At 46.5% G+C, this 27696-nt stretch overlaps 1 protein-coding gene across 1 annotated transcript; it reads left to right on the top strand.

The window, feature by feature from the left end:
- The first annotated feature begins 567 nt into the window (after window positions 1–567).
- Window positions 568–24175, top strand: ptpn20 (protein tyrosine phosphatase non-receptor type 20). The gene is made up of 46 exons (XM_076018631.1): window positions 568–712; window positions 797–960; window positions 1507–1572; window positions 1671–1850; window positions 1940–2015; window positions 2665–2739; window positions 2837–2912; window positions 3053–3209; window positions 3822–3893; window positions 4096–4270; window positions 4356–4491; window positions 4581–4719; window positions 4813–4965; window positions 5080–5265; window positions 5350–5512; window positions 5604–5871; window positions 5968–6047; window positions 6473–6550; window positions 6651–6758; window positions 6851–6967; window positions 7071–7279; window positions 7370–7471; window positions 7786–7879; window positions 8520–8605; window positions 8985–9156; window positions 9526–9737; window positions 10302–10400; window positions 10815–11350; window positions 11894–12521; window positions 13225–13395; window positions 13477–13651; window positions 14207–14417; window positions 14503–14540; window positions 14708–14794; window positions 15463–15524; window positions 16185–16346; window positions 16430–16670; window positions 17365–17504; window positions 17622–17704; window positions 18499–18608; window positions 18722–18870; window positions 19301–19391; window positions 20800–21134; window positions 21753–21968; window positions 22400–22462; window positions 22537–24175. Exons 1-46 carry the CDS (start codon window positions 589–591, stop codon window positions 22645–22647), a joined length of 7176 nt encoding a protein of 2391 aa, XP_075874746.1. The 5' UTR covers window positions 568–588; the 3' UTR covers window positions 22648–24175.
- The last annotated feature ends 3521 nt before the right edge of the window (window positions 24176–27696 follow it).

Here is a 27696-nt window from a genome sequence, read left to right as displayed (position 1 = left end):
ATAAAACCTCACTTACTACGTATTCAAAAATGTAAATGCACTGTTTACTATAAATATTACATAAGGGATGCAGAATAATATGCGGTTCCAAGGGACAACATGTTGTTGCATTACGTGCAGCCTGTTCAGGTCTCCATATAGCTTTGGCGCTAATACCTGACAACAAACTGTGTCACAGTTTCTTTGCTGCCAGAAGAACAGAGGCCTAGAAGAAGAACTGCCCTCAGGTCAGAGTAAAGCCTATTATGATATGGGAGGGACAGAGAGCAAGAGGCAGCGGGACTAATTGGCCAGGATAACCTGATCATGGGCCAGTGCAGAACAGCGTCTTTCCCCGGGAATGGTTTCTCTGTCTGGCCAGGCGTCTTTGATAAAACAGCGCGATTATTTCACAGCAAAATTTTATACAACTTACTATTACGGAGGAATAAACAGCGTGCATAGAATAATAAAACTCCACAATAAGGCAACAAAAAACGACTTCAAAGCGTGAACAAACAGTGTGTTTGATGCAAACGTGTGTGTTGTGTGGATGTGTCTGTCCTCTTTGTGTCACATCCTCAGGCGCATCCTTGGAATGAGTGCAGGATGAGCAGCACATTTGTCACATTAGCTGAAGTGTTGGAGGCTCGAGGGGGCCCTCTGCTGGAGGAAGAGGTGTGGTCTCTGCTGGTGGGCACTGCAGAGGCTCTAATAGATGTTTCCTATAAGGGTAAAGACATTTCACTGACTGCCCATCGCCATTTTCATCCAATCGGGACTGGCTGGATTAAATCAACTTCTCACATCTTTGCAGGTCACAACAATATGTCCAACATCATAAGCCCGACCTCCCTGCTGCTGTCAGCCACGGGCACTTTAGCGTTTAAGAACTGTGGCCTATCCGATGATGTATCTACCTTCACTGCTCCAGAGATGCTGCAGGGCCGTGCCAGCTCAACCAAACCTGCCATAGAGAGGGTCGGTACAGAAGCTCACTTCATGGTCCCATGCAAACATTAAACACAGACTATTATTTTTGTATAGCACAGACCGTACATGAAAGTGTGTCATATTTTTTTTTTTTATCTCACGTCATTTTTAAACCAATAGTTTGGGTTTTATATCCTGGTTGGCTTGTCAACGCTGAGAGATACATTTTAAGAATGTCAGTAGTTGAAGGACGACAGAAGCGCCCCACCTTGTGGTTGAACATGGGATAGTCGCCTCGAATTCTGCACTTGACAAAATGCTGATTTCATATATCAATTGTTAAAAAGACAGAGATAGACAGATAGATAGATAGATAGATAGAGAGATAGAGAGATAGATAGATAGATAGATAGATAGATAGATAGATAGATAGAGAGACAGATAGATAGATAGATAGATAGATAGATAGATAGATAGAAAAAAAATCAAGCGATCTGGAAAAGCACAAACTTGACAGAACATATAGTTCATAAAGTCGCGTGTGACAAATGATGCTGCTTTGTATTTAAGCCCATCTGATTTTTCTGCACACAGATGCTGGTGTACTCACTGGGTATGACTCTCTACTGGTCAGTTGATTTTCACCTACCTCAAAATCAGGTACGATGCCCCTGCTACAAAGAGGCGTGTGCTGTTAAGACACATACCGTGTCTGTCCGGGGATTTTAGTGATTTTGCTCCCTTTTCTCCTCTGTCAGCCCGTCCAGTTGAGTGACCATCTGAACAGCCTCCTCCTCAGCATGTGCGAGGACCTGGCCCACCGCAGGGTAACCCTCACCTCCATCCTGGAAGCCTGCGAGTCTCAGCACAAAGCCTCCATCCTGCCTCCGCCCGCTAAAGTCATCAGACTGCTGGTGGAGGAGGTTTTCCATGAATCAGTGAGTCCGGATATCTAACCTGCCACATTTCGCCGCCTGAGAGCTCTTCGGCTCGCCTGTGCGTGCTACTGAGATATTCTTCTCTGCAGGCGGACCATGAGTCTCTGCAAGACAGCGCTGTTCCTCTGAGTGGCAGAAGCCAGATGATCAGAGAGAGGCTGCATGGTGAGCATCTCTGACCACCTCGGGCTCAGAGAGGTGACCGATATGAGTAGAAAAAAGGAAGATGAATCAGTAGGAGGAAGAAGCTAAACTGAGTGTCTGCACGAGAAGCTAAAAAGAGAGCGTAAACATTGCGCTAAATAGGTCGGACTCTGGTGAGCTGCTCTCAAGTGTTGTGTGCGGGAAGTTGCTCCATTTTTTACTGGAGTCTAAAAAGAAACCCAAGGAAGTGAAAATGGGTAAATAGATCTACATTAATTGCAGAGATTTTCTCCCTGACATGCATCTTCACAGGAATATGCACAACAATAACAATTTCTTATGCGCTGTCATTTCTATACATAATGTATATTTGACTTCTGACGTTAAACATGTGCGGGGAAAAAAAATATTTCTTCCCGCAAATATTTAAATTGTTCTTTTGACCCAAGGTGGTGCGCAGATCAGTGGGATTAAAATCTTAACCTAGAGCAAGCCCAGGATTAGATTCCTGCGAGAGCCAATAATCAGATAGAGAGAGTTGTGCGGCGGGGCTAAACCACTCTGCCTAACCCCACCGCTTCTGTCCAAGCGTCTCAACATCTCTGCGTTGCGCAATAGCACAATGGGAGTCAAACATGCTGTCATCTCCCGTCTCTGACCTCGCGGACAGGGAGGACGAGGCCGTTTTCATACTTCAGTGACGCCGAGGGGAGGAGGTACTCGACGGACTCTGACTCAAAGTCAGGTACGCACGCGTGTGTAGGAACCAAAAATATGGGGGAGCCAGAACGTGTCAGAGTTCATTTGTCTTGTCAAAGTCCAAATTTTTGTGCATTTTAAAGGGAGTTTACCTCAGAGACACTGGAGACAAAGACCAAGAAGCTCCCCCACACCTTTGTATCACTCCTCTCTGGACAGGTTTGTGCCTTATTCACCATACATCACTGTTTATCTCTGCCCAGTCGTGTCATCATCTTAAAGTTTGACTCCTCAAACTTGTCCCTTCGTGACTTCGTACTTTCCCACAACCTGATTTCTCCCTTTCTCTCTCTCTGCAGACTCTCTCGTGGGGTTCGTCACAGGGACAGCAACTGCAGCTGGCTGGGTCGGAGCCCTCACCACCACGACATCTCCCCCAAGACGCCGGGCAGGTCTCACAGTCCCTCCATCACCTTCAGCGAGTCGTCGCTCAGCCTGAGCCAGAGGAAAGCCAAGGTAAAGAGTTTTTCTCTCACCATCATCAGGATATGGAAAGAAGTGAGAATGTAAAGCTCAGATCAAAGATATTTTTAATGATGAATGAATGAATGAATAATTTATATTTGAAAAAAACGTAGATCGTACATTACACGGATCAATCATGAAGGATATTTGCTACTTTTAACAGATTGTCTACAAATTCAGGAGGAAGCTAAGACTTATTAAATCCCACCCCCTGTATTATCATATGCTACACTGTCGGTCGGTAGGCAACTCATAATTTGTTTTCCAAACGACTAACATGATTTTGAGAAATAACAATGAATTAACAGAAAACGAAATAAAATATATAGATCTAGGGATGTATATGAAAATTAAATAAAATAAATAAATAGAAAAATAAATAAGAAATGTTGCTCATCATCTAATTTCTATTCTTCTCTAGAGTTTACATTTTAAAGTGCTTTTTCAGTTGAGTGAAATGCACACTTTCTTTGATGTGTTCAGGTAAACCATTCCACAAACTCACCCCACTGACAGAGATGCACATGTTTTTAAGCGTGCTCTTGATCGCATCAGATTTCCACATAACAGTTGGGTCTTGTTTTTTTGTTTTTTGTTTTTCAGGCTTTGGGTCCCGAGTTCATCAGAATGTCCGACGAACAGCAAGTCGTTCTGGAGCTTCCAGGATCCATCGTGGTGAGTTTCTTCCCCGATCCGCCTCAAAATCAATTTCAATGCAGCCAGTTTTCCTTGTCGCACTGACCCCGACTTGTCGCTTTTCGCATCCTGAATGTCTGTTCGTACTAAAGCATGTACACTATATGCACACACTGCCATGTGTACATGTACGTGGGTGTGTTCTTCATGTGCACGTGTGGCGTTCTGTGTCCGTGTGTAGTCCAAAAAGGGACGCTCCTGCTCGTCCCAGAGGGAGGTGACCGTGGTGCTGCCCAACGGGCAGTACGTGGCGGTCCGCTGCGATATCAAGACCAAAGCCAGGGACGTGTTCGACATGGTGGTGGCTCACGCCAACCTTGTCGAACACTTCTACTTCAGCCTCGCCTTCCTCGACGGTGAGCAGTCGTTGTTTGAGGCCCGGCTCGTCGCTGCTTGGTTGTTTGAGGTCGAGGTCACACAGGTTTTTGATTTTTTTTGCAGATGACGAGTTTTTCTTTTTGGATCACGAAACAAAAATCTCCAAAGTTGCGCCCGACAGCTGGAAAAAAGGGCAGATATCCTCCTTTTTTGTGTTTCTCCGAGTCAAATATTTTGTCGACGACATCTCCTTCATTTTGTGAGTGCACCGCCGTTATTTCAGTTGCATGCTTTTGTAATGATAAACCCTCTTTCTGCCTAATCAATGTTTTTCTACTGGCTTCCCAGGCATAGACTGACTCGCCACCAGTACTATTTACAGCTGCGTAAGGATATCTTGGAGGACAGGCTTTACTGTAATGAGGAGACGGGCCTGTTTCTGGTTGCTCTGGCTCTGCAGGCTGAATTTGGGGACTACATGCCAGAGGTACCGAAGAAAACCACAAAACAACGTCAATCAACATCTTTAAGCGTGTCCCTCATTGGTGCATTTGTTTTTTTTTTGTGTTTATCTTTCCAGTTGTACGGCAAAAATTACTACCAGCCAGAGCATTACGTGTCCAAGAGGATGCTGGAGAAACTGGCCCTGCCCACAATAAAGGAGGAGTTGCCAAGACTGCATGCAAGTCACGCACAGATGCTTCCCGAGGAGGCAGAAACCGAGTACCTCAAGGTGTCCACACGAGCCTTGCACTTAGAAATACTTCTGCTTCAGCAACCCTTTTTGTCCTTTGTCTCAAATTTAGAAATTCAATAGGGTGAAAAAGAATGTGTTCTGTCTCACTAGATTGCCCAGCAGCTACCAGAGTACGGGGTGGTGTTCCACCGCGTGGGCCGGGAGAAGAAGCCAGTGGTGGGAGAGCTGGTTCTGGGAGTCTGTGCCAAAGGAATCATCGTGTATGAGATCAAGAACCAGATCCGGACCGTCACCAGGCGCTTCCTGTGGAGGGAAACCGACTCCATATCCACCGGGGTAAAAAGAAGTCGAGGTTTTCCTCGTCACAACTCCTTTTAGCGCTCACGCCAAATGTGCGATGACTTGCGTTTGTCTTCCCAGCGACGCAAGCTGATCATCGAGTGCGGCGGGCCCAGCGGGAAAAAGCACATTTTCGTCACGGAGAGCTCCAAAATAGCCCAGTACCTCTTGAACCTCTGCTCGGCACAGCACAAGTTTCACAGCGAGATGACATCGAGGCAGCTCAACCGCACCATGATACCAGGTGGATACCAGCGTTAATCCCAACAATAACGCAGTGTGTCGTCAGCTCGGAGACGCCATGCATCAGTCTCTGACTTTCTCTGCCTCTCCAGATGAAAACCTGGACAAGTACTTGTCCGTCTACGGCGGCCGCAACCTGAGCATGAAGCGGATGTCCTGCTCGGAGGGCATGCTGAACCACGTGGGCGTGGCGGCCGGCCACCCAGACGCCCTGTCCAAGTCCTGCGAAGACCTGACGGCCAAGCTGGAGGAGCGTCTGCGGCAGCAGCGGGAGATGAGGAGGGAGATGAGCAGAGAGCTGAACAAGGAGCTGCCAGAGACAGGAGAGTTCAGGGACATGAAGGAGCGGCAGTGTTGGAGGTATGTAACCCTCGGAAAAGGCAAAAGTTTGGGGTTTTTTTTCCAGTGAGAAGGCCGAGCATTCCTCTTTTTAACACGGCTGTGGATTTGTTCCAGCACGCCAGAGACCATCCCCAGGATGATGTCCAGTGTCTCGCTACAGAAGCAGGACTCTGATGCCTCCTCCTCCATACGAGGTAAATGGGTTAAAGTTCTGGACTCGTAATAAACTAATTACAGGAGTTATGCATCTCTAGCATCTAAGACACATAGGGATTGTTTTTAATGTTCTGAGTGAAAGACAGTGTACATGTACATGTCATCGGAAGTGGAATGGTGCTTTACTTTGGCACCATCGAATTTCACTAGACACCTTTCAAGGAGTTCTGATGAAACTAATTCCTGTTCTTCCACATGAGTCTGAGTGAGGGGGAAAAAAATCAGGGTTGCCAGGTGATGACAGGTAGTTTAAAGGCTGGATTTAAGCCACTATTCAACAATACAAAAACATGTTACTTATCTAATTTGGAAATCCACAAGTGAATGAAGAAAAGAAAATGAAAATATCAATATCAAATATCAAAAAAAGAACACATTCTATCCATTTAAACGCCTTTTGCAGTTGACACACCAACCAGGACCTCACCAGAGAGGGAGATTGTCTGTGTGACCTTAAAGAAGGATCAGAAACTAGGATTTGGTGAGTTTGTTGAAGCTTAAACAGACAAACATTGTTGACAAAAGTGGTCAAAAAAAAAATAAAAGTGTTTTTTTTGTAACTTCTGTCTGCCCCACTTCAGGTTTTGTGATAGTAGGGGAGGACAACACAGGTAAACTTGACCTTGGGATCTTTATTGCCTCTATTGTACCAGACGGGCCTGCAGACAAAGATGGAAGAATTAAACCAGGTTTGCCACACAGACAAGCGAGACACAAAGTGCTTTACGTATGTTGGCTTGCGGGCAGAAATTTGCAGTGATTTATTATGTTATTTTCCCAGGTGGTCGTCTCATATCTCTAAACAAGATCAGCTTGGAGGGAGTGACATTTTCTGATGCCGCCGCTATTTTACAGAGCAGCCCCGATGAGGTGGAGCTCATTGTGTCACAGCCAAAATGTAAAGTTTACTCAGCCAGTCAATTGTGCCAGTTCTCACAGTGAAGTTCTCCCACTGAACCTGTGCATGCACTGACGACTGACGTGACTTCATTTCCCTGCAGCGTCTCTGAAGGACAGCAAGACTTCCCTCAGTCAAAGCACTCTGGGTTTGGTGCTGGAACGAGGTTTCGGCTCACAGACCACGCTGAGCGGCTCAGAGTATCGTCCCGCAATGGAAGAGCTGGAGGAGGCCATCAATCTGTCCAACATGGCAACCCCCAAAATGGGCAAGCGACTCCACATCCCCGTGGTGCGGATACACGACGCCCAGGTCAGAACAAACGCTCAGCTGATTTTGTTTCCAAAGAGGCAGTTATAATGAGGATGAACGTTTCACGGTTTTTCTATCCTCTATTTATAGGACGCGTGCTCCAGGTCGCCGTCCATCATAAGTTTAAAAACAGCGGAGCATTTTATCATGGAGCTGAAGAAAAGCGGCGGCGGCCTCGGCATCAGCGTTGCTGTGAGTGGATTGTTTACAGTCTGATGACTGCGCTGCAATAAAATCTGCTGTATTGAATAATGTCATGTGTTTTGTTTTTTACTTTTTATGAGCGATTTTGTGTGACAGACAATAAAAAATGGTCTCCCAAATGACCAGCCAGCTAATTCAGTTAAATCAACACTTCTGAATGAAACAGTTTGCTGCCTCCTGTGTGAATAAATAGCTCACGATCACCTTTCAGTTCTTGGGTTTCTTACGTGCAACGTGTGGATAACATGGGAGGGACAAGCATCTTACTTTTTCTATTCCTGTTACTAATATTTTGCCAAAAGGGAGGAGTCAACACGAACGTGCGATACGGAGGCATCTACATCAAGAGTCTGGTGCCTGGAGGGGCTGCAGAGCAGGACGGCCGCATTCAGATTGGTAATCTTTTTGACTTCTTGGGGGGTTAAACAGTCTGATGTGTGTTTGTTAAGGGGAGATTTTTTTTACTTCAGTAATTATATATATATATATATGTATGTATATATATATATATAAATATACACATACACATATATGTATATACATATATATACATATATCTACATACGTCATCATTGCCGTCATCGTGTACCTGCCGTGCAGATGCTGCAGCGTGAGCCACTCAGCTTGCAATTTAGTTGCAGCTATTCTTACACACCGGGCAATAGGCATAGCGACGCGAAAAAGCAAATTGTTCGCGGGTGATTTTTTTTTCTGTACACATCGAGTGCGACGCAAATATGCATATATATTGCAGATGAAAGAAATATCATTATGACACTTGGACAAGTTTACAGTTCTGCTAGTGGAGCTAAAAAAGCTGTTTAGTTGTCGGCTTGTTTCATGCTTCACTGAGCAGGAATGCTTGGCATGCCCGTCAACCACACACACACACACACACACACACACACACACACACGCGCAAACACACACGCACGCACGCACACACACACGCACGCACGCACACACAGAGCTGCTCAAAAACGTTTACGTACTGATGCCGCTAATGATGATGAGATTTGTTTTGTGCATATGACAGGTGACAGACTGCTGGAGGTTGACGGCTCCAACCTGAGGGGCGTGACTCACCAGCAAGCTGTCGAATGCCTGAAGAAGACTGGGGAGGTACACACACACACACACACACACACACACACACACACACAAACAAACAAACAAACACGCACACACACACACACACACAGGCTACCCAGGCTTCTTTTCCTCTGTGCATCATCATCCTCTCCAGAAGAAAGCCAATTATATTGGAATCCTTTTTTTTTTTTTTTTTTTTTTAATTTAATAATGCCTGGCTTGACATTTTACTTTATATTCTACCTGCTTACTAAACTCAACTCATCGGGCTACCAGATCAAACTTTATATCAGTGTCAAAATCCCCTAATTACTTTTTTTACTCATACGACTTACAGTTACATATTTAGAACAATTATTACAATTTTTTTGTAATATTAGCACATATAAAATATATCTTTTCCATCTAGGTGGTGAGCCTGCTCTTAGAGAGGGAGCCCACGGTGACACTGGAGTCCCGACCTGACTCACCCTGCCCCCCCCTGGCCCACAGTCTATCATATGTGCTGCCCCCGAGGAGCGACGCCTCCATGGAAACGACCTTGAGTGGTCGAGCCAAGGACTACAGCTTCGTGACTGATGGTGAGCGAGGGGAGACGCAGCGGTGCATAGGTTTACCAAAGGGGAGAGAAAAGACACAAACACACACACACACACGGAGGCGCAGTGACGCGAATAGCCGGGAGGTGAGTGTGAGCCATCTGACAGCTACATTGTGGTGGCTGTCAGAGTCGTCCAGCGCTGATGTTCCCTGGAGACTCGGCGCTCTGGAACCTTGAAGCTGCCCGTTCAGCCCAGTTAAAGGGACAGTCCCCCCCCCAACCCCCCTCTGTTTCCTACTGAAAGCGTTCCAGTCCTGACTCCGCTGGTCTGACATGTTTTCTGTTTGGCGAAAATCAAGAAATATGAGAGCAGCCTTTCCACACGCTTTCTCTCTCTGCCGTCCTTCAGAAAACACACACGAGGTGGTGCTGAAAAAGAGCCTCTCCGGCCTGGGCTTCAGCTTCAACATCTCACAGCTGCGCTTCGGGCCGGACCGGGGCAGCGTGGTTCGCATCAAACGTCTGTTCCCCGGCCAGCCGGCGCTGGAGAGCGGCCTTCTGAGAGAGGGAGACATCATCCTGTCGGTCAACAAGGAGCCTGTCAAAGATCTCTCCTACCAGGTAGTGCTTCACCAAGTGTTTTTTCACACACTTTTTTTATTTTTACTTTTTATCATATCATATCATTCAATTAGCCACCAGAGATTGGCCTTGTTTATTGAATCTTTTTTTTTCTGTGGTTAACTGGCCTGGTCATAGGTGTATCTGTTATATATCAGCATCAACAGAACATTTAACCATCAGTACAGAAAAATGATTAAATATGCACAAGAATCTATATGATATAATCGTGATCCTTTTGTTTAGTACTAGTTACACATGCTCCTTTTCCAGTGAAATAGTTGTGAATGAGCTTCAGCCAGCGGCTCCTGCCCCTTCTTAAAGTGTCAACGTCATTGGCCTGTTAATCCTTAAAGCCTGCGCCACTTGAAATAGCAAGATGACTGTGTCGCCGTGTTGATGACTCATTTAATCTCTTGTTGGCACTGTCGAGGAGTTACGTTTGCCATTCAAGCCTATTCCTAGGAATCGGTTCATTTGATCTTGCGGTCCCAGGCTAACAGGCTCAACCCCTCTGGGCATTATTTCTCCTTCATCAGCAGTTTCTCGCTTTTCTCTTTTCAGAGAGTTCTGTTCCTTCTACGCGGAGCTCCCTCTCAGGTTCACCTGCTGATATGCCGGCCGGGTCCGGGAATACTCTGTGATATTGATGACAACACGCTGGTAAGCTCTTACACACATTTAAAGGTCCAGTGTGTAAAGTTTTTATTTAGGCCACTGTCAGGTGGGCTCCCTTAAAAAATGCAGACACAAGGCGTCAGCTAACTGGGAGCAAGACCCTCTATGTATGTACTTATATAAACATAACAGAAAAAGTAAAGAAATTTGTGTTTGGTAGATTAAAGGAATACATTGTTAAATTGCCAATATGTTTTGTTTCTTCACATTTCAATCATCCAGTCCACCAAACAAGAGTCAATGGCAGAATAAGCTGTTAAGCGGTTAAGCTTTTACCTATATAAAATCACTAATCAAGGCAAATTTTACGCACTGGACCTTTAAATTGACATAAAGCTTGAGGGGCATTAAATAGCCACTATCCACAAAGACTGACTCACTTTTTGTTTGAATCTGAAGAGCCCTGCGCTCTTCAGAGAGGGTCGCTCTCGATCCCTGGACATCCGACTGGGAGAGGACTACAGCCAGCATCTCAGATATCACTGTGATGTCAGAGTTCCCTTCCAGAGGCCCTGCCCCCCCCAGGAAGAAGACCCGGCGGGCTCGTCGGACAAAATAGAGGAGCCGCCTGCAGCTCTGCCGTTCTCGGCCAACAGCGAGGCGCAGGTCAACGTGCCTCACCCGTCCCCTCCCCGCTCTCCGCCGTCCCCCGCCTCACCCACGTCGCCGCCCTCGCCCGTCTCGCCAGCGTCGCCCGCGTCCCCGGCGTCGCCCGCTTCGGCCGCCTCTCCGGAACTCGGCTCTCCGGCTGCTTCGCCCGAATCACACCAGGCCGCAGGGAAGCCCAGGGGGCGAGACGAGGAGGAGGAGGAGGAGGGGGTGAGGAAGCGCGAGCGCGCGCGTGAGCGGCAGGAAGAGGAGGCGGTGACGGCCAGCTCGACCGTGGTGCTCACGGACGGCTGTCCCAAGTCTTCCTCACACTATACATACACCAGGTAAGAAGTCCGAGGGAACATCGAAGTTCTCCAAACTGCTTAGATTGTGTGCAGGTTCTTAAATAATGGATTTTACTTTGAACAGGTTGCATCCATACTGCAGCAAAAAAAACAAAAAAAAAACACAAATTTGGCAACACAACACTAACAAACTCCCTAGAAAATGTCTTAACATCTGTTCTTTTCTGTCGGTCACTTTTAAAAACTACAACGCATAAATTGACTATGTATATAAACAGCATTATACAATTCAAATTCAATCCAAATGCTGTGACCGCCACGCTTTTTACGTTTTTGTGGCAAAATACAGAAGATAATCGAAGAGAAAAGAAAATTGTAACAACCTTTTTGCTCGCTACCAGAAAGATCAGAATGAGTTTCTAATCAGAATTGAAGGTTTATAATCAAGCTTACAACCTTAAAGGGATAGTTACTATAATAATCCCTTTAACATTTTACACAAGACATGTTATTTTGTGCAGTATTTAAAAATATGTCTTGATTTGTTTTATGGCGCGTTTCATGCTGCGTGTTCCTCTGCAGCGGAGTCAGAGAGGAGGCGGATGGAAGCGTGACATACTGCCTGATGGGAAATGGACTGACTATCATGGCCGATGAGGAGTACCTGACCATCAGCTCCACCCTGCAACCCTCTCACAGCCTCTCCTCCACTCTGGCCAAAGACAGTTTGGTCACCAACCTCACGGCGCTGCACTCTCAGACCTCCAGCGCGGCTTCCAGCGTGACGTCTCAGACTCCCAGCGCTTGCTCCCACGTGCCGGCCACCGCCGTCTCGCCCTTCGGCCTCTCCTCCGACACCCCCACCACGTGCTCCCTGGCTCACCCGCCTCCGCCACTCACCACGCAGCCGCCCAAAACCAAGCACCACCCCATCCAGCACGGCCTTCCTCCCAGCCACACCAAAGTCTTCTCCAAAAACGGCCGGCCCGCCGGTCCTCCGCCCCAGCCTCCGCCGCTCACGCCCATCACGGCACAGGTCTTCTCCTCCATGCCTGCCTGCTCGCTGACGCTGCCGCTGACGCTGACGCCGGCCGCGCTGCCGCCTGCCACCCAGAGCCACGCGCCCCCTAAAGAAGAGCCGGAGAAGAAAGCCAGGGAGTACAGGGATGAAGAGGACGAGGACGAAGACGAAGAGGAGGCCAGGAGGAAGGCAAGTCTGGGAGGTTTTGGGCTCTTGTTTTCATTTATGCTGTACATTTTTCAGCTGGCAGGGAAAACAAGTTGAAGCTGTGGTCTTATGGTCTGACTGAGGTCAAAAACAAAGGTTCCATTTTACAGATGCTTCACTCAAATGAATTGGACCTCATGCTGTAAATCATCCAAAAGTTCTGCTATTCGCATATGTAGACCCTTTTTACATCCTCCTGGGAAAATACTTGGTTTTAGCTTACTACCAAAACTGATGCTTTGTTGTTGTTGTTGTTGTACTTTTCACATGTTTAGGGGAAAAACCTAGCTATTCTGAAGCTCTTTGTGGCATCACAAAGGGTTGAAAACCAGAGCCTCATATTTTACCACCCGCTTTCAAAAGCTGAGCAAGAAAAATAAGTTGAGGACAAACCTTTCTCACTATAGTATAAAGTTATTTTTATAATGTCTGACATTTAAATATTAAATTATACTTTTATATATATTATTGATATCTTATTTATTAAATATAATATTATTATTAGAAAAACTCATTTCCTTCTGCCCTGCGATGAACTGGCGACTTGTCCAGGGTGTACCCTGCCTTCGCCCTAAGACAGCTGGGATAGGCTCCAGCAGACCCCCGTGACCCTGAATAGGAATAAGCGGGTATAGAAAATGAATGAATGAATGAATGAATAATTTCCTTCTTCCTTGTTGCTCAGGGATTGGTCAAGGAGTTTGAGCTGTGTGTCATCCTGACCAAGTCCAGGAGTGGAAGCTTCGGGTTCACCATCACTCGCAGCAAGCTGGACAACTGCTACTACATCCAGGAGATCCTGGACAACCCAGCCAAGGCAGACGGACGTCTGAGGGCCGGCGACCGTCTCATCACAGTGCGCACACACGCACCCCACAAGCTTTCTGTGTAAAACGTTTGCAAGTTGCCAGTGAGCACTGTCACCCGTCACCTGCAGGTCAACGGGCACAACGTCACAAACGTGGGGGACGACACGGCCATGACCATCCTGCGCTCGTCCCCGAGGAGACTGAGCATGACGCTGGGCCGGGCTGTGACCAACCTGGTGGCGCCGCCCTCCTGCGACAGCCTCCCTGATATTGTCCTCCACAAGACGCCTTCGGGGCAGCTGGGTGGGCCAACTCTACAGAATGACGTACCTTTTAGACCAGTGGTTCTCAACTGGTGGAGTCTCAGGACCCACATTTTTGTCCTTATAATGAAGTCACGACTCAAATTTAGTCCACAAAAATGAAAATGCTAGCCAGAAAACCGAAACACCAGCAAGAATTGAATTCAATAGGACTGTAGCTCAGGAGGTAGAGCAGGTTGTCCAATAAGTGAAAGGTTGGTGGTTCAAATCCTGCTCCATCGCAGTCACTTGTTGTGTCCTTGGGCAAGACACTTAACCCTAAATGGGGCTGGCAGCAGCCACCCACTACTATATATGTGTGTGTGTGTACATATATATATATATATATATATATATATATATATATATATATATATATATATATATATATATATATATATATATACTTTTTAATCCCTTATTTTATAATAAAAGGAATAAAAGGGAAAGTGCACAAAGCCACGAGCCAATCAAAACAGGTGTTTTTGACAGAGCCACAGCATCAGTATCAGTATTCTTTCAACTCGGTTCCCTCCTTGTGCGTTTCCTCACCCAGGGATCAAGTTGACGGGAGGCATCGGCAGCAAATGGCAGGGCATCTACTGCCTGGAGGTGGTGCCAGGCTCTCCCGCCAGCGAGGAGGGCAGCGTCCAGCCCAACGACAAGATCCTGTACATCTGCGGCCGGTGCACGCTGGGCTTGACCCTGGAGGACGCGGTCAAGGCCTGCGAAGTTGCCCCCCGCAAAGTTAAACTGAAAATCCTCAGGTGTGTGACGCCCCGGTGCTGAGGCTGGCAGGCAGTTGTTGTCATTTTGGGTTTTGTGGGACTTAACTGTGTGCATCCACCGCAGAGAGGACCAGCCGGTGAACCCGAGGGCCAAGTGGAACGGTGAGGGCCTCATTTTTGGAATTCTTGTGCTTGCTGCATATTATGTTTGCTGTTTGCTCTGGTGCATCACCTAGAAACCAGATATGTTCCCCAGGCGATAACATATATCTGGTTCAATCATTACCACAAAGCAGAACTCTGTTTTCTGATGTTGTTTTCTTCTGTAGGTCTGTTTGACTGGAAGAAGGACAGGAAGTTCTTTGCCCGCTTTGAAGAGCCAGTCTCTCCGGAGAGAGAGTATCCGGTGGAGGACGGTGATTATTCTTTGCCTTGTTCTCCCAACTTCAGCATGTTCTTTAGCACCGTCGGCCCACTCGGCCTTCAGCCCTCATGCTTGTTGCTCCATTGTGTGCACGAAGCTGAGCTCAGCGCTGAAAGCTTAGCAAGTCTCTCAGTGTGTGTGCGTGTGTGTGTTTGCGTGCGTGCGTGCGCGGCGGCGTGTCTGATCTAAACGCTGACAGACAGCGGCTGGGCACACACACGACTGGATTAATAATTAGCGAGCCTCAGGGCCCTCCACTGGTGTATTGGACTGCAGGGCTGGAACCATCGCGCACGCAAAAAAAAAAAACACACTAACGGGCACAAACACAGACATGCACGCACACGCACGGTGTCATCCGGCCCCGTGGTCTACAAGGCAGGTGGCTCAGTTGCCCAGTGACGGTCGCATACAGTGGGAAGGGACAGTGTTGGAGGGTTCAGCCTGTGAGGAAGCAGCCTTGTTCAGCTGTCATAGAGCACTCGCACCCATCAACACTCCCTTTCTCCCTCAGAATGGCCCAAGAGGCGGGAGGTCGGTCACTACCACGTCGCCTTGTCAGCTCAGCCCGTTTTTTTTTTTTTTTCTTGAATGTTTCTTTTTTAATGCAACAACTGGAGCTGGACGCAAATGGTTAACGTTTCTCGCTCTTCTTTCCAGCTGAACCTGTGTGCAGAGCTGCTGGGAGTTCCAGACACGTCGCCAACAGCCAAGACAACGATGTAAGTTTTTTTTTTGTTTTTTTTTGTTTTTTTTGGAATATCCTGGTCCAATGTTCACCTCTATGACGCTTTTTACAACTGCTCTGCAGCTACAGCTACCCTCTCTGTCCACAGCGGAATAGCTGTCTATTGAACCGCTGTAATATGAGTCGTCTTGTGTGTCAATCTGTGAGGAGGTCCGCTGGTGTGCCTGCGTCTGTGTGCGTTTGGCTTTCGGAAACCTCCACCCGACCATTTTCTATACCCGCTATAGCCTGTCCCAGCTGCCCAGCTGAAGTCCCAGCTGAAGTACAAACACATACAACCATGCACACACACTTAAGGAAAATTTAGAGTTCCCACTTCACCTCTCATGCATGTTTTTTGACTGTGGGAGGAAGCCAAAGAACCCGGAGAGAACCCGAACAGACACGGGGAGAACACGCAAACTCTACTCAGAAAGGCCGCAGGCCCGGGTTCGTACCCGCAACCTTCTTGCTGTGAGGTGACAGTGCTGACTACTGCACCACCGTGTCACCGTCTCGGATACTTCATTTGCGTAAAAATAAAGAACTACAGGTTTAGTTGCAAACAGAAAAATGAAATTAGAACGAAAATTTTATAGTTTTACCTAAAAATATATTTTTGTCCGGTTCCTCCTCTCACCTGTGAACCTCTCAGAGTTGCGTTATGCAAGTGGAGTTCACCAAACCAGAAGGCGGAGGCCTCGGCTTCGCTTTGGTCGGGGGTAACAACGGCAGCATGCTCAGAGTGAGGGAAATCTGCTCGGGCGGTGTGGCCGAGCAGGACGGTCGCCTCAGGGTGGGAGACGTTTTGTTAGAGGTAAGACCCTCCGCCTCTCATCACATCCACCCGCTGCGGTGGCGCCCTTGCTGACGGAGGCCTCCCACCCCTCTCTCGTCCAGGTGAACGGTGTGATCGTGTCGGGCCTGAGCCACAACAAGGTGGTGGACATCCTGCGCAAGGCCGAGGGCGCCGTGCAGCTCACCATCTGCAGAGACATCCTGCCGCTGGCCTACTCGGAGTCGCCCACCCCGCCCAACATGTCGGCTCAGACCGAGGCGGTTTTGGCAGAGCAGCCGGCTCCGGCGTCCAGCCCTGAGACGTGCACGTCGCCTGAGGACAAAGTGGTGGAGCGCCCTCCTGGTACTACCTTCAAATTCTTCTCTTTCCCATTAACATGGTGCATAGTTACACTCCAGACACGCCACACTGTTTTTTTTCTCTAATGTTCAACACTGGAATAACACAGTGTTCAGATAAGATTTGAAAAAAAGTATGTTATAACAGGAACTGAGGCCTGAAAATAAAAACAGATTCAGAACAAAAGTGATTGAGCGTTGTGGTCCTGCAAAAGGAATCAATGTATGGAACAATCTGAACAATGAAACCAAAGAATCCAAATTAATATTTGCATTTGATAGAACAATAAAAGCCAGTGTTTTAAATAAATATGTTCTCATTGTTGCGAAAAATCAATAATCATGTCAGATTTTCTGCTTTGTTATTTAGAAGCCTCTTGTCTATACTGTCAGCTTTGGAGGACATTGATTTTATTTTATTACTATTGTTTATTATTGTTATCGTATTAGGATGTTTGTTGTTCTGGTTGCTGTGGATATTTTTTTTTTATTTAAGTTCTTTGTAAATGTATTTGTTTGGATAAAGGTGCAGATCCTTTAAGATTATTCTTCTTTCTGCTCCATTTCAACCAGAAGTTGGGAATGTTTATGTTTGTGTTTAATTGTTTTGTTTTAACTAAATAAATGAACAATGAATAAATAAGTAGAAAACTGGAACGTAAACTAACTGTGTTTCCATCTGCTTCTCCTCACTCCAGAGGCGACTCCAGACCCTGGGGTCAGTGATGAAGGTGTCCTCACCTCCCCACCTCAACCTCCACCTCCTCCTCCTCCACCACCCCCTCCACAACCTCACAGAAGACTGACCATTGTTACAGACGAGACTGCAGACAGCCTGGTAACCACACCACGTAGCGAGAACACGTGAATTATAGCGCAGGCAACACTGAACTTCTTACACCTTATAATTGCAACCACTGCTAATATACTGTGTGGCTGTTTGCCTGTGGAACAGGACAGCTGCTCGAGCACACCCGCCCACCAAGCCTGCTGCCCGTCCCTCAACGTCACAGACATGTTGCATGGAGCCTCCGACAGGTACCGACTTCCTTCCTTCCTTCCTTCTTTTAGTAGTTTCTGCCTGCACGTCTGTCAAAAGTGAAATTTAAATATTTTTCCTGGTATTTGATCACATATGCTTTCTTATATTTGGATAAGGTGCCAACATAAGAATTACAATGATTATTATATTATTAGATGCAATGTTTTCTATGTTTGTATTTTACATTTACTTCTGTGTTTACAATCTAAACAAATTAAACTGGGCAAATTGTTTTGGATGGAGGTCCGACTTTTTTCCAATTGTTACATTTGTTGTCCTCATTTTAATATATATAATTAGCGGCCTTCCTCCCAGTATATTGTATATATATTAAGCTTTATTTCTCTAATATTGACAGGCACTGTCCACAATGAATTAAAAACAATCTTAATTTTAAGGAATTTTAAGAAAATGTTAGAGGTTGACAGGCGTCCACACATCTTTACGACCTCCTTCTAGACTGCAATTTAACCACAGGGAGGCAGCAGAGAGTAGCTGATAAACCCCTACTATGTTGGCGTAGTGCAGCTAATGAATAACTTTCTGTCACATTTGCCTCACGTGCTTGTGCGCACAGCAGTGCGGCTGTTAGACTATTTAGAAAATGTGTCTCCACCGCATCATCACCCAAACCCATCAAAACCCGGAGCAGCGCGTGAAGAGCCTCTTGTCTATACTGTATTTTAGGTGGAAAAGTCGCGGGAGAAAACACAGCCTTGCATGATTTCATCTCATCCTACCGAAGAATAAAAAATGGTCTGGTCTCACTCCTGCTCCCTGACTCCCCCAGGAAACAAATTGTGACCACACTTTTGGACCAGTCGTGCAAAAACACCCGGAAACCTCAGTCAGACAGCTGGAGCAGCGAGGAAGAAGACGATGATGTATTTGACGCAGCAGGTCAGGAAGCAAGCGCGACTCAGTCACGTGTCTCCACCTCTGCAGGAATGCCTGAGTGAAGGTTATATTGCGACGCAACACATGGATTTCCCTTTGCTCTTCTTCGTCGCCAGGTCCGCCCATAGTTTCAGAGGAGGAATTGACCTGTTTAGCCCTGATTAGCCCAGCTAACACCAGCCAGTACTCAGGCTCCAGAGTCAGAGCTCTCATCCAGATTCTGCAGCATCAAATGGACCAGCAGGAACTGGTCAAAGAGTTCATGGTGTGTGTGAGTGTGTGTGTGTGTGTGTGTGTGTGTGCAGATGTGTACAGTATGTTAGCATAATGTCTGAAATTACCCGGGCACCTACCAAGTTATTATAGCCATTTAAAGCTTGTTTCACACCTGTTCTTTTCTTCATGTTGCATGATTAATTATCTGGAAAAACAAAAATATATATATAGATTTACAGAAAACCGTTTAATCGCTCTGTTTCTCAAGAGGTACAAGCCAAAGGGACTTCATCGGCCTTGACATTGACAGGCTACAGACACATACAAGATACAAAACATAATACATGACATTTAATTTAGAAATAATATATAATTCAAGGTGTGACATGCTGATGAATAAGCAGTTGAAAAGACTAAAACACCAGTGTGTGTCTTGAATTTCTGGTTTAACGTTTGTGCGTCTGTTGGGTTTTTTTTAGGCTTTGGAGCATCTGAAGCCCTCCGACAATTGTTTAGTGGGAAAAGCACCGGAGAACAGAGAGAAGAACCGCTACAGAGACATCCTACCTTGTAAGTTTGATACAATGGCCTCGCTTAACGCTCATTTCCTCTGGGCAGAATCTGAAAATCTCTTATTTTCCCTGTTTGTTCGAACCCCCTTTTGTAAAGTTTTATGTTTCCTTATTGGAGAGTCTTTTTTGTTATTTATTGGTGAGCAAACGCTTGTAAACGCAAGGCATGCACAGACGTGGGACTCACACGAATGAGTCACTGTTTGCTGGCGCGGTTTAGGTTCTCAGTTTAAACTGAACAGGAGGTCTTTAACAATTGGATAGGGGATATTTATTTAATCCATTGAAATAACGTCTGCTCAACAAATTATTTCCCATTTTCCCGTATCAGTTGCCCACCGGTGCTGGAGTTATCACTGTTTTATGGCCGGCCAAGGTTATAATAATAAAAAGATTTTATTTGTGACCAGCCTTGTGAATATCTGTGATTTATATTTTCAATAAACGTAGCAGCGTGAGAATAAAATAATACTGCAAGCTGTATTTTTAAGAGGGATATCAGGGGTGAGCAGAGAGACAGCGCGCCTTCCTTCACCTTGGCTTCACATGCGCTGTTTTATCGAACGCTGACGACACTGAAGAATGAATGAAAATTCTCCGGGATGATCCCCGACACGTTTCTTACAAGAGGCGCTCAAATAAACACAAGCTGGGCAACCCCGGCTTTAATCTGGTCTGGAAACAACATTGACGCAAGTACATGCTAAAGCATTTACTTCCCCTAAACCCCAAAAGAGAGCTGCGGTGAAAAGGGGAAGCAGCTCGGCGTCGTCCAGAAGGATCGTGACGACATGGATAGTGACCCCCGGCGGAATAGCGCCGCGCCTCACCAAAAGCTTTATTGCCTGCAGCTTTTTGTCAGCTGCTGGTCGCGCGAACGGTCGCGGGAAGGGGACGAACGAGAAAAAAAAACAAAAAACATGTTGTGTTATTTACAGACGCGATCCACCGACTGCGAGGGTTTTGTTTAGAAAGCCTGATTTGCAGCCTGTGGCTTTTGGGATGGAAAAGTGAGGGTGGTGCGTGCGGTGGCGGGAGGGAAGGCGGACTAAGCCGGAAAACATTCCTAATTGCTTTTGGTCTCAAGCGCATCTCATGATCAACAAACTTCTTCACAGCAACAGTTTGTTGATCCCGATTCCAGACCTCAAGCTGTTTGCTCGACTTTATTTACTGTACTCTTAGTCTGGAAGCTCTGGCGAGTCAACAAGGTCAGCCGTGTTTGATGTGTGTGACCCAGACGCAGAGACGGATTTTGTTTCTGTGTGATCCACTAATAAAAAGCAACACAAGCACTCATGCTGTCAGCGATAGGATGCTCCTGGAGGTGTTTGCCGTGTTTGTTTCATCCATGCGGTTAAGTGTTTATATCTCTTTTCACCCTCTCCCCTCCTCTCCCTGTCGAGATGACAAAACCCGCGTCGCCATCGGAGACAACCAGGAGTACATCAACGCCAGCTACATCCGCATGCGGGTGGGCGAGGAGGAGTTCTTCTACATCTCCTGCCAGGGCCCGTTGCCCACCACCGTGTCGGACTTCTGGCAGATGATCTGGGAGAGCAAGTCCGACGTGGTGGCCATGATGACGCAGGAGGTGGAACGGGGAAGGGTCAAATGTCACAGGTACTGGCCGGAGAAGCCGGGCATCCCTCAGGACACCGGCAGGTACCTGCTCCACCTGGAGAACCAGCAGAACCTGGAGTACTTCCAAATCAAGATCATCCGCATGGTGGAGAGAGAGGTGAGAACGCGGAGTCTAATTCGGGAGGAGCCTTTATTTAACCTCTGACGTTCCCAAAATCTCACTCGGGATTCTTGCCAGCCACTAACAGAAAAATACTCTCAATGAAGGAAGTAACTGTGAGCTTAGCTGTAGCTACAAAGATTAGCATGGATGCTCCAGTGGCGGCAGCTTTATCAAATATACATAGTCTTTTGGGTGAACTTGCCTCTTGGCAGAGATGGGAGTCTCGAGTCACATGACTTGACTCCAGTCAGACTCGAGTCGCAAATTTGAAGACTTGTGACTTGCTTGACTAACACTGACAAAAGACTCGACTTGACTTTGACTTGGCCTTCATAACTTGAGACTTGACTTACACTTGAGACAGATGACTCGAATGGACTTGATCTTTTAAAAATTAAATATTTGCATTTTTTTGGAACTTTTTTTTTTTTGGAGATTACATTGGAAAATGTGTTTTATTTTGAAACATGATTGGGTGATTTTACAGTGCAATGCATGCTGCGCACATATTTTCTATTGTCTCCCATAGGAGCTTCAGATATTACGCCCAAATGATTTTATATTTGATTCTGGGCGTACCGGGGTTTCATCTGTGAACTGTTCCCCCCACAGACGGGCGACACCCATCACGTCCACCACCTGAAGTTCACACACTGGCCGGACCACGGCGTGCCGCACAGCTCCGAGCAGCTGGTCCGCTTCATCCGCTACCTGAGGGCCGTGCACCACAAGGGACCCGTCACAGTGCACTGCAGCGCCGGCATCGGACGCACGGGGGTCCTCGTCTGCACCGACATCATCATCAGCCTCATTGAGAATGATCTGCCCGTGAGCTGAAGCAAATTATTTATTTATTTTTTATCAGCGTTTCACACACAATTTGGCATTATAACAGCATGATAACGAGATATTAATGGTGTAGTATGTTGTATTTAATGTTAATTATTATGTTGGAGGACAGTGTTCCACATTGCGTTCCTTTTATGCACTTAAATTGCAACACACTACTTGCAGGGTACACACTATAATTTCCAGTGGCACGCTTCAACCTAATGTATGACTGTGTTTTTGGATCGCACACTGCACTGTTATCTGCTTTCCGGCAGAAACAGACCTCATTTACTTTAGCACTCAGTCCAGCGTTCAGTACAGGAGGATGTGACTTGAAACGCAATTTATATCTTTCGTTCTCCCAGATTATTGCGTCACACGTCATCGCTGAGGTGCCACGCTAACAATTGCGTTGTCTCCCTCTGTAGATTAATGTGAGCAACGTCGTACGAGAGATGAGACTTCAGCGGCACGGCATGATTCAGACCAAGGTCAGTGTCGAAGTTCAAAGGGAAGAAAAACAGGTCGCAGACGCCTGATGTGTCCTTTGTCTCTCTGCTTTCAGGACCAGTATCTCTTCTGCTACAAAGTCTGGCTGGAGGTTTTACAGGGCATTTTACAGCTGCACGGCAACCAATGGCAACCGGAAAGTCCACAGGACCACAAAGTAGTCTGAGCGTTTTTCACCCCCTGGTTCGGCCGTTTGCAAAGCACACACTGTGCAGTCCGTCGCTGCACTGACGGGTGACTCCTGATTCCTGGGCTGTAGTTAGTGATTCGTTCCAAGATAAAAAAACAAAAACAAAACCCTGTAGTTCTCTGTTTTTATACTTTGTATTGAGGCCTAAAGTTTAGCTCCTTGGATTGTTTTTTTTTCTTCCTCCTTGTGCTCTTGGTGCTGTAATTTTATGTCATTTTTATTTAGATTACCGATATTGTTTTGCCTTCTATCCCTGTCATCTTTTTTATTGTCATTATTATTTCCGTGTCACTGTATCTTCTTTATGTTTCTTCATGTCCTTTGATTAGACAGAGTGCAAGATTGAAAACGTGATAATACTCACTTCAGCCGTGTCACTGTCGCCATCAGCGTTTGCGAGTGAAAGATGGTCGCACCAACGGTATACTTCCTGTTTTTGTAACCCGGAGCGGTGTTTCCGCGAAGCATTGTGTTATCGCCACATGAAGTGCATTCGTTCCCCCGGAGATGCAGGAGGGTGGGGTGGGGGGTGCGTCGACAGAGCAGGTCAGTTGATTTTAGCACATCGTCATCGTCGGAGAGAGGGAAAAGAAAAGACTCAAGTGCCTTTTGAAGGACGCGCTCCGCTCGCGCTCACACCGACCCCGAGTCGACTCTCACAAGTGGCCGCGGCGGAGAGGATGGAGAGCGCGATAGAAGAAGTGTGTAGCTTCCAGTCTGTTGGGGGAGGGTCAGAGGTCATCACCTGTTTCTTTCTATGTGATCCCATTTTATATGTAAAACTCTGCACAATCACTAATGCACCGCTAATGCAGACAAAGGAGGATTCATCGTTTTGAAAAAAACAAAAAAAAAGGGGTTTGAATAACATTTGAAAATGGTTCTCTCACCATTTGAACAGCTCTTGGACAAACCACTAAATGATGTTTTGATTTTTTTTGTAATCTAATTTAAATGTGATATAAATACTGAGTTGACGGGCTCTTAGGTGTAATTTGTTATGCGACAGCATCCTTTATCTGTGTTTCATAGCTTTTTTAATACAAACTCAGCCAAAAATGCAAAAAAAAAACAACACACGATGAGGTTTACAAACTTTCCATTTTGCATTGTTTTCATGTATACGACGTATAAGCTAACAACGATTTACAGCTGCTGGTTTGGACCTCAACATTTGGATGTACCTGCTTTTTAGGCTTTGTTAGCTGCTATTGCACACAAACACACACACACACAAACAGACTCACCAGCCCTTTTACTGCATGCAGAAGTGCACCAGTCAGAGCCTGGAGCCTGATTGGGCGACTTTGACCCGATCAAAACGTGGAATGTAACGAAGCAATACTCTCCTGCCAGGAGAGCATCAGAATGTCAGAGCCCACGATGCCCTTCACAGAGACTGGAGCATGTTGTTGAGACGAATGCAGTGCTGTATGTTTGCCACGCGGAGCGCAGTCAGCCTCTGCAGCGCATATGCAACATCTTTTCACTCCCTACTGTTATACTTCTCAAATCCCCCCCACCCCCCAAAAAAAAAAAAAAAAATCCAGGAGGAATTGAGCAAAGCACACTTTACGTCCATCTGTGAAAACCATCATGCGAGTGCTTCCGCTACGGCATCGTGAAGTGTAATAACCTTTGATTGCACAACTGCTTTAAAAAAAAAAAAGAAAAACAAACGACGCAACGTTAATATCTTGTCACTGTACAACAACAAAAGAACGCTGTATAACCGATAACAGAGCTATGTGATACCTGTTCCCTTAATTAAAAACCCATTCTGAAAGCTGTGTCCGCGTCGTTTCCGGGCCCCGCCGGCCCTCCGACCCCGAGCGCGACATCACTCACGGCCGAACAACGGAACGAGGAGGCGGCGGTGTGAGTTTTCCCTGATGGCACACTGAGAACAGAGAACCGGAGGCGGCCCTAAATCTAACGCCACTGAGCCCCCTTCTCTTGCTTTTTCTTTTTTTTTCTTTTTTTTTTTTTTAATTTTACGGCAGGGGTATACTCCCTCTCGGGTTTTACTGCAGGGTAAATAAATCGGTCTCACAGGGGCCTTTGTGACAGCATGGAAACCCCTTGAAACACGCTGCATGCTCCCCGCGCATATAAACCTGGCGCTGGGCAGATTTACTCGGCCGGCCTCGCCTCCGCTCCCACCGGCCGGCCCGCCAGCCTCCGAGGAATCTGCGTGACGGCGGAGCCACTCGCACATTTCCCAACGCTGACCCGCACTCGGCCGAACAAGTGCCCTCCTATTTCTCCTCGGGTCCCCAATTTAGCCCCTTGTTATTGGCCGTAAGTTACGGCAGGAGTGACAGCGGCTTCAATTATTCGGGATCTAGTTGAGCCATTTAGTTAAAAGGGCTACAAGACCGAGGAGGCCCACTGAGTCAAAAGTGGCTGTTTTTGCAGCAGACATACCTGCATTGCAGGTCGGAAGTCAGCTGGTTATGTGGGGTTAGTGGCAGAGGTGGGAAGTAATGAAGTACATTACTCGAGTTTTTCTTTTTCTGGCGACTTTTTGCTTTTACTCCCTACATTAGTACACAAATATCTGTCCTTTCTACTCCCTACTTTGGAAAAACATGCTCGTTATTTATGTGTTTCAAAGACTTTCAAATTCCCCCCAAAAATAATCAAAAAGTAATTAACTTGTTGTTTATTATAGTTCTTGCTGCTTGGAGTGGAGTTATGTGAACTATTCTGATGTGTAGTTAAATATAAAGCTGGATCATATTTTAGAGGGAGATTGTTATATTTTAGCGTACCTTGGCTCATCAGCTAATAAATTGTTTCATTATTTTCATCATTCATTTACAAAAATAAGAATTTTTCCTTTTTACTAAAGTACATTTCAGAACCGGGAAAGTTCTGACTTTCTTACTTTTACTTCAGCAAAGGAGTTGAATCATTGCTTTTAAATCAGAGTATTTTTCACATGAGCATCCATACATTTACTTACATAAGCACAGCATGGGAACACTTTTGCCACCTCTCCTTAGTGGGGATAACAGGATCAGGGTGCACTGTGTTGTGTGCAGTGCAGGGAAGCTAATGAGAAGGCAACAAATTTTTGGTGGCCAAGCCATTAACAGGACGCTCAGTCGGTGATTTAACGGCCTGAGGGACGCGCAGAAATGAGCTCATGCTCTCAGTAAATCCTCCAGCTGTGTAGCACAGACACGGACTGTTTTCTTTTCAGTGTGAACTGATTAAAAACTGCCAACAAATTACATGCCGCTTGACAGACACACACATGCTTGGCGGTTCCCCCTAATCTTTCCTGCTTCCTTACTTGCTTGGTTCTCCTGCCGCAGGTCTTCTGTATTATCCCTCTATAGTATTCTACCCATTTAGCCCTCTGTTTACGGCCTCCCACAATGTCGGCACAGACCCCGTTTAATTTCACACACTGGGCCTTTAACAAACATTCTTCCGGGAGCTCCGGCTGAAGTTGAGGTTGGGTTCACATCGTACCTTTTGTCACCGTGACTCTTCTGGAAGGTTTAAAGAGCATGACCCCTTCCTGCAGCCGCGAAGCTCAAGAGGGCTGAGAATTATTACCCTGCAGGATGCTTGCAAAATGGGCCTCGACATAGACCATTGAGATTCTGGGAAAAACACAGGGATGGATTCCAGCTTGTGTTTTCTGATCAACCATCAAGATTAAGGCCAAAAGAAAACCCCCAGAAAACTTAAAGAGCACTCGTGGAAAAATGGAATAAAACGGGGATGCAGAGAACGAGAAAATACTGCGAGGAAACACAAAATCCAGCGTTATGCAAAAGTACCTCAGGGGATACAACACAATTTGCGACATCACAGGCATCGTTATTTGGCACGTGAATTGCGCAGCCCTCTGCGTAAATCCGCCCGAGCCAGCCGACACACAAAGCTGCTAAACTGAGAGAAAATTGCCCTTCAAGGAAAATCATGCGTGGGTTTTGCTCCCGTGGAAACTGCCAAAAGTCAAGTGCTAGCAGATGATGGATGAAAACTGCGGTGGACGTACCTGTGTTTTCCCATACACTGGAAGTCAGAAAATACCTCCCTGTCATCGACGGGCCGCCAGAGCCCCCCAACAACACCCTCTCACAGTTTCCCAGTGCGTTGCCCAGCAGCTGCGCTGCCCCGCAGATATTTTGATACACTCCAGATAATTCGGCCGCGTTTCAAGCAGGCCAAGCAAATGAGCGTAAATGTGTTTTTTTTCCGAGTTGTTGTCGATCGTGCTCCTCGTAAGCCAAGCCCGTCGGCTCCTCCATGTTGACAGGCCGCTGACACAGGGAGCCATTCATCCCCCAACGTCCCCCATTCCTCCCCCCAGCAGAATGTCACTTTTGTGGCTCCCCGGCCTTTTTTTAAAACCACAGACTTGTCAAAGGAAGGCCGATTATGATTACGGTCTTCTTTTGTATGCTCACTTGTAATTATCTCAAGTCGGTTGTGTAAAGAGTTAGCTTGGCTCGACACTGGCGTTTGTGAAGTGGCTCTCAAATTACATCCAGCGGTGTTCTGTGCCTGGAAGTCGATATTTTCAAACTCGGCTGGTGAATTTACATGCGCAGCTTAAGTGCGGCGAGTAAAAATCTTGAAGGTTTTCGAGTGCCACATTAGACGAACTACAGAGGCGACTTTCATCACTGCAGCGGTCTGTTATTCCTATGTTTTTGGATTACATCTACCCATCGCACCAGCAGGATAAATCCAGCTGTGAAATTTCCAACGGCTAAGAGCGGTAAATGAACACATACTATTCATTTAAGATGAATACAACACGACTAAAACACCTGCCGTTGGTTCATTTTGTAGGTGAGTGCATGGATAGTTTATTGGACTGAAACTTCTGCAAGCCTCTCTTGAATTCTCAATGGTGCAGGTCAGTTATGACTAGCCAATGCAGAAAAGATTGGTTTTGATTAAAGTCTTGATTAAAATTGCTCTGCAAAGACCAGAGCCTGTATGTGGGAGAATTAGCTCTACTGAAGTCAGGGTGGTGGAATGAAAGCATTTGTCCTG

Source organism: Nelusetta ayraudi, unplaced genomic scaffold (genome assembly GCF_046127955.1).
Source record: "Nelusetta ayraudi isolate G7.1 ecotype Tasmania unplaced genomic scaffold, CSIRO-AGI_Nayr_v1 ptg000008l, whole genome shotgun sequence".
Classification (NCBI taxonomy): Eukaryota; Metazoa; Chordata; class Actinopteri; order Tetraodontiformes; family Monacanthidae; genus Nelusetta; species Nelusetta ayraudi.
Note: the sequence above shows the minus strand (reverse complement) of the source record. Positions and strands in the feature narration are given on the sequence as shown.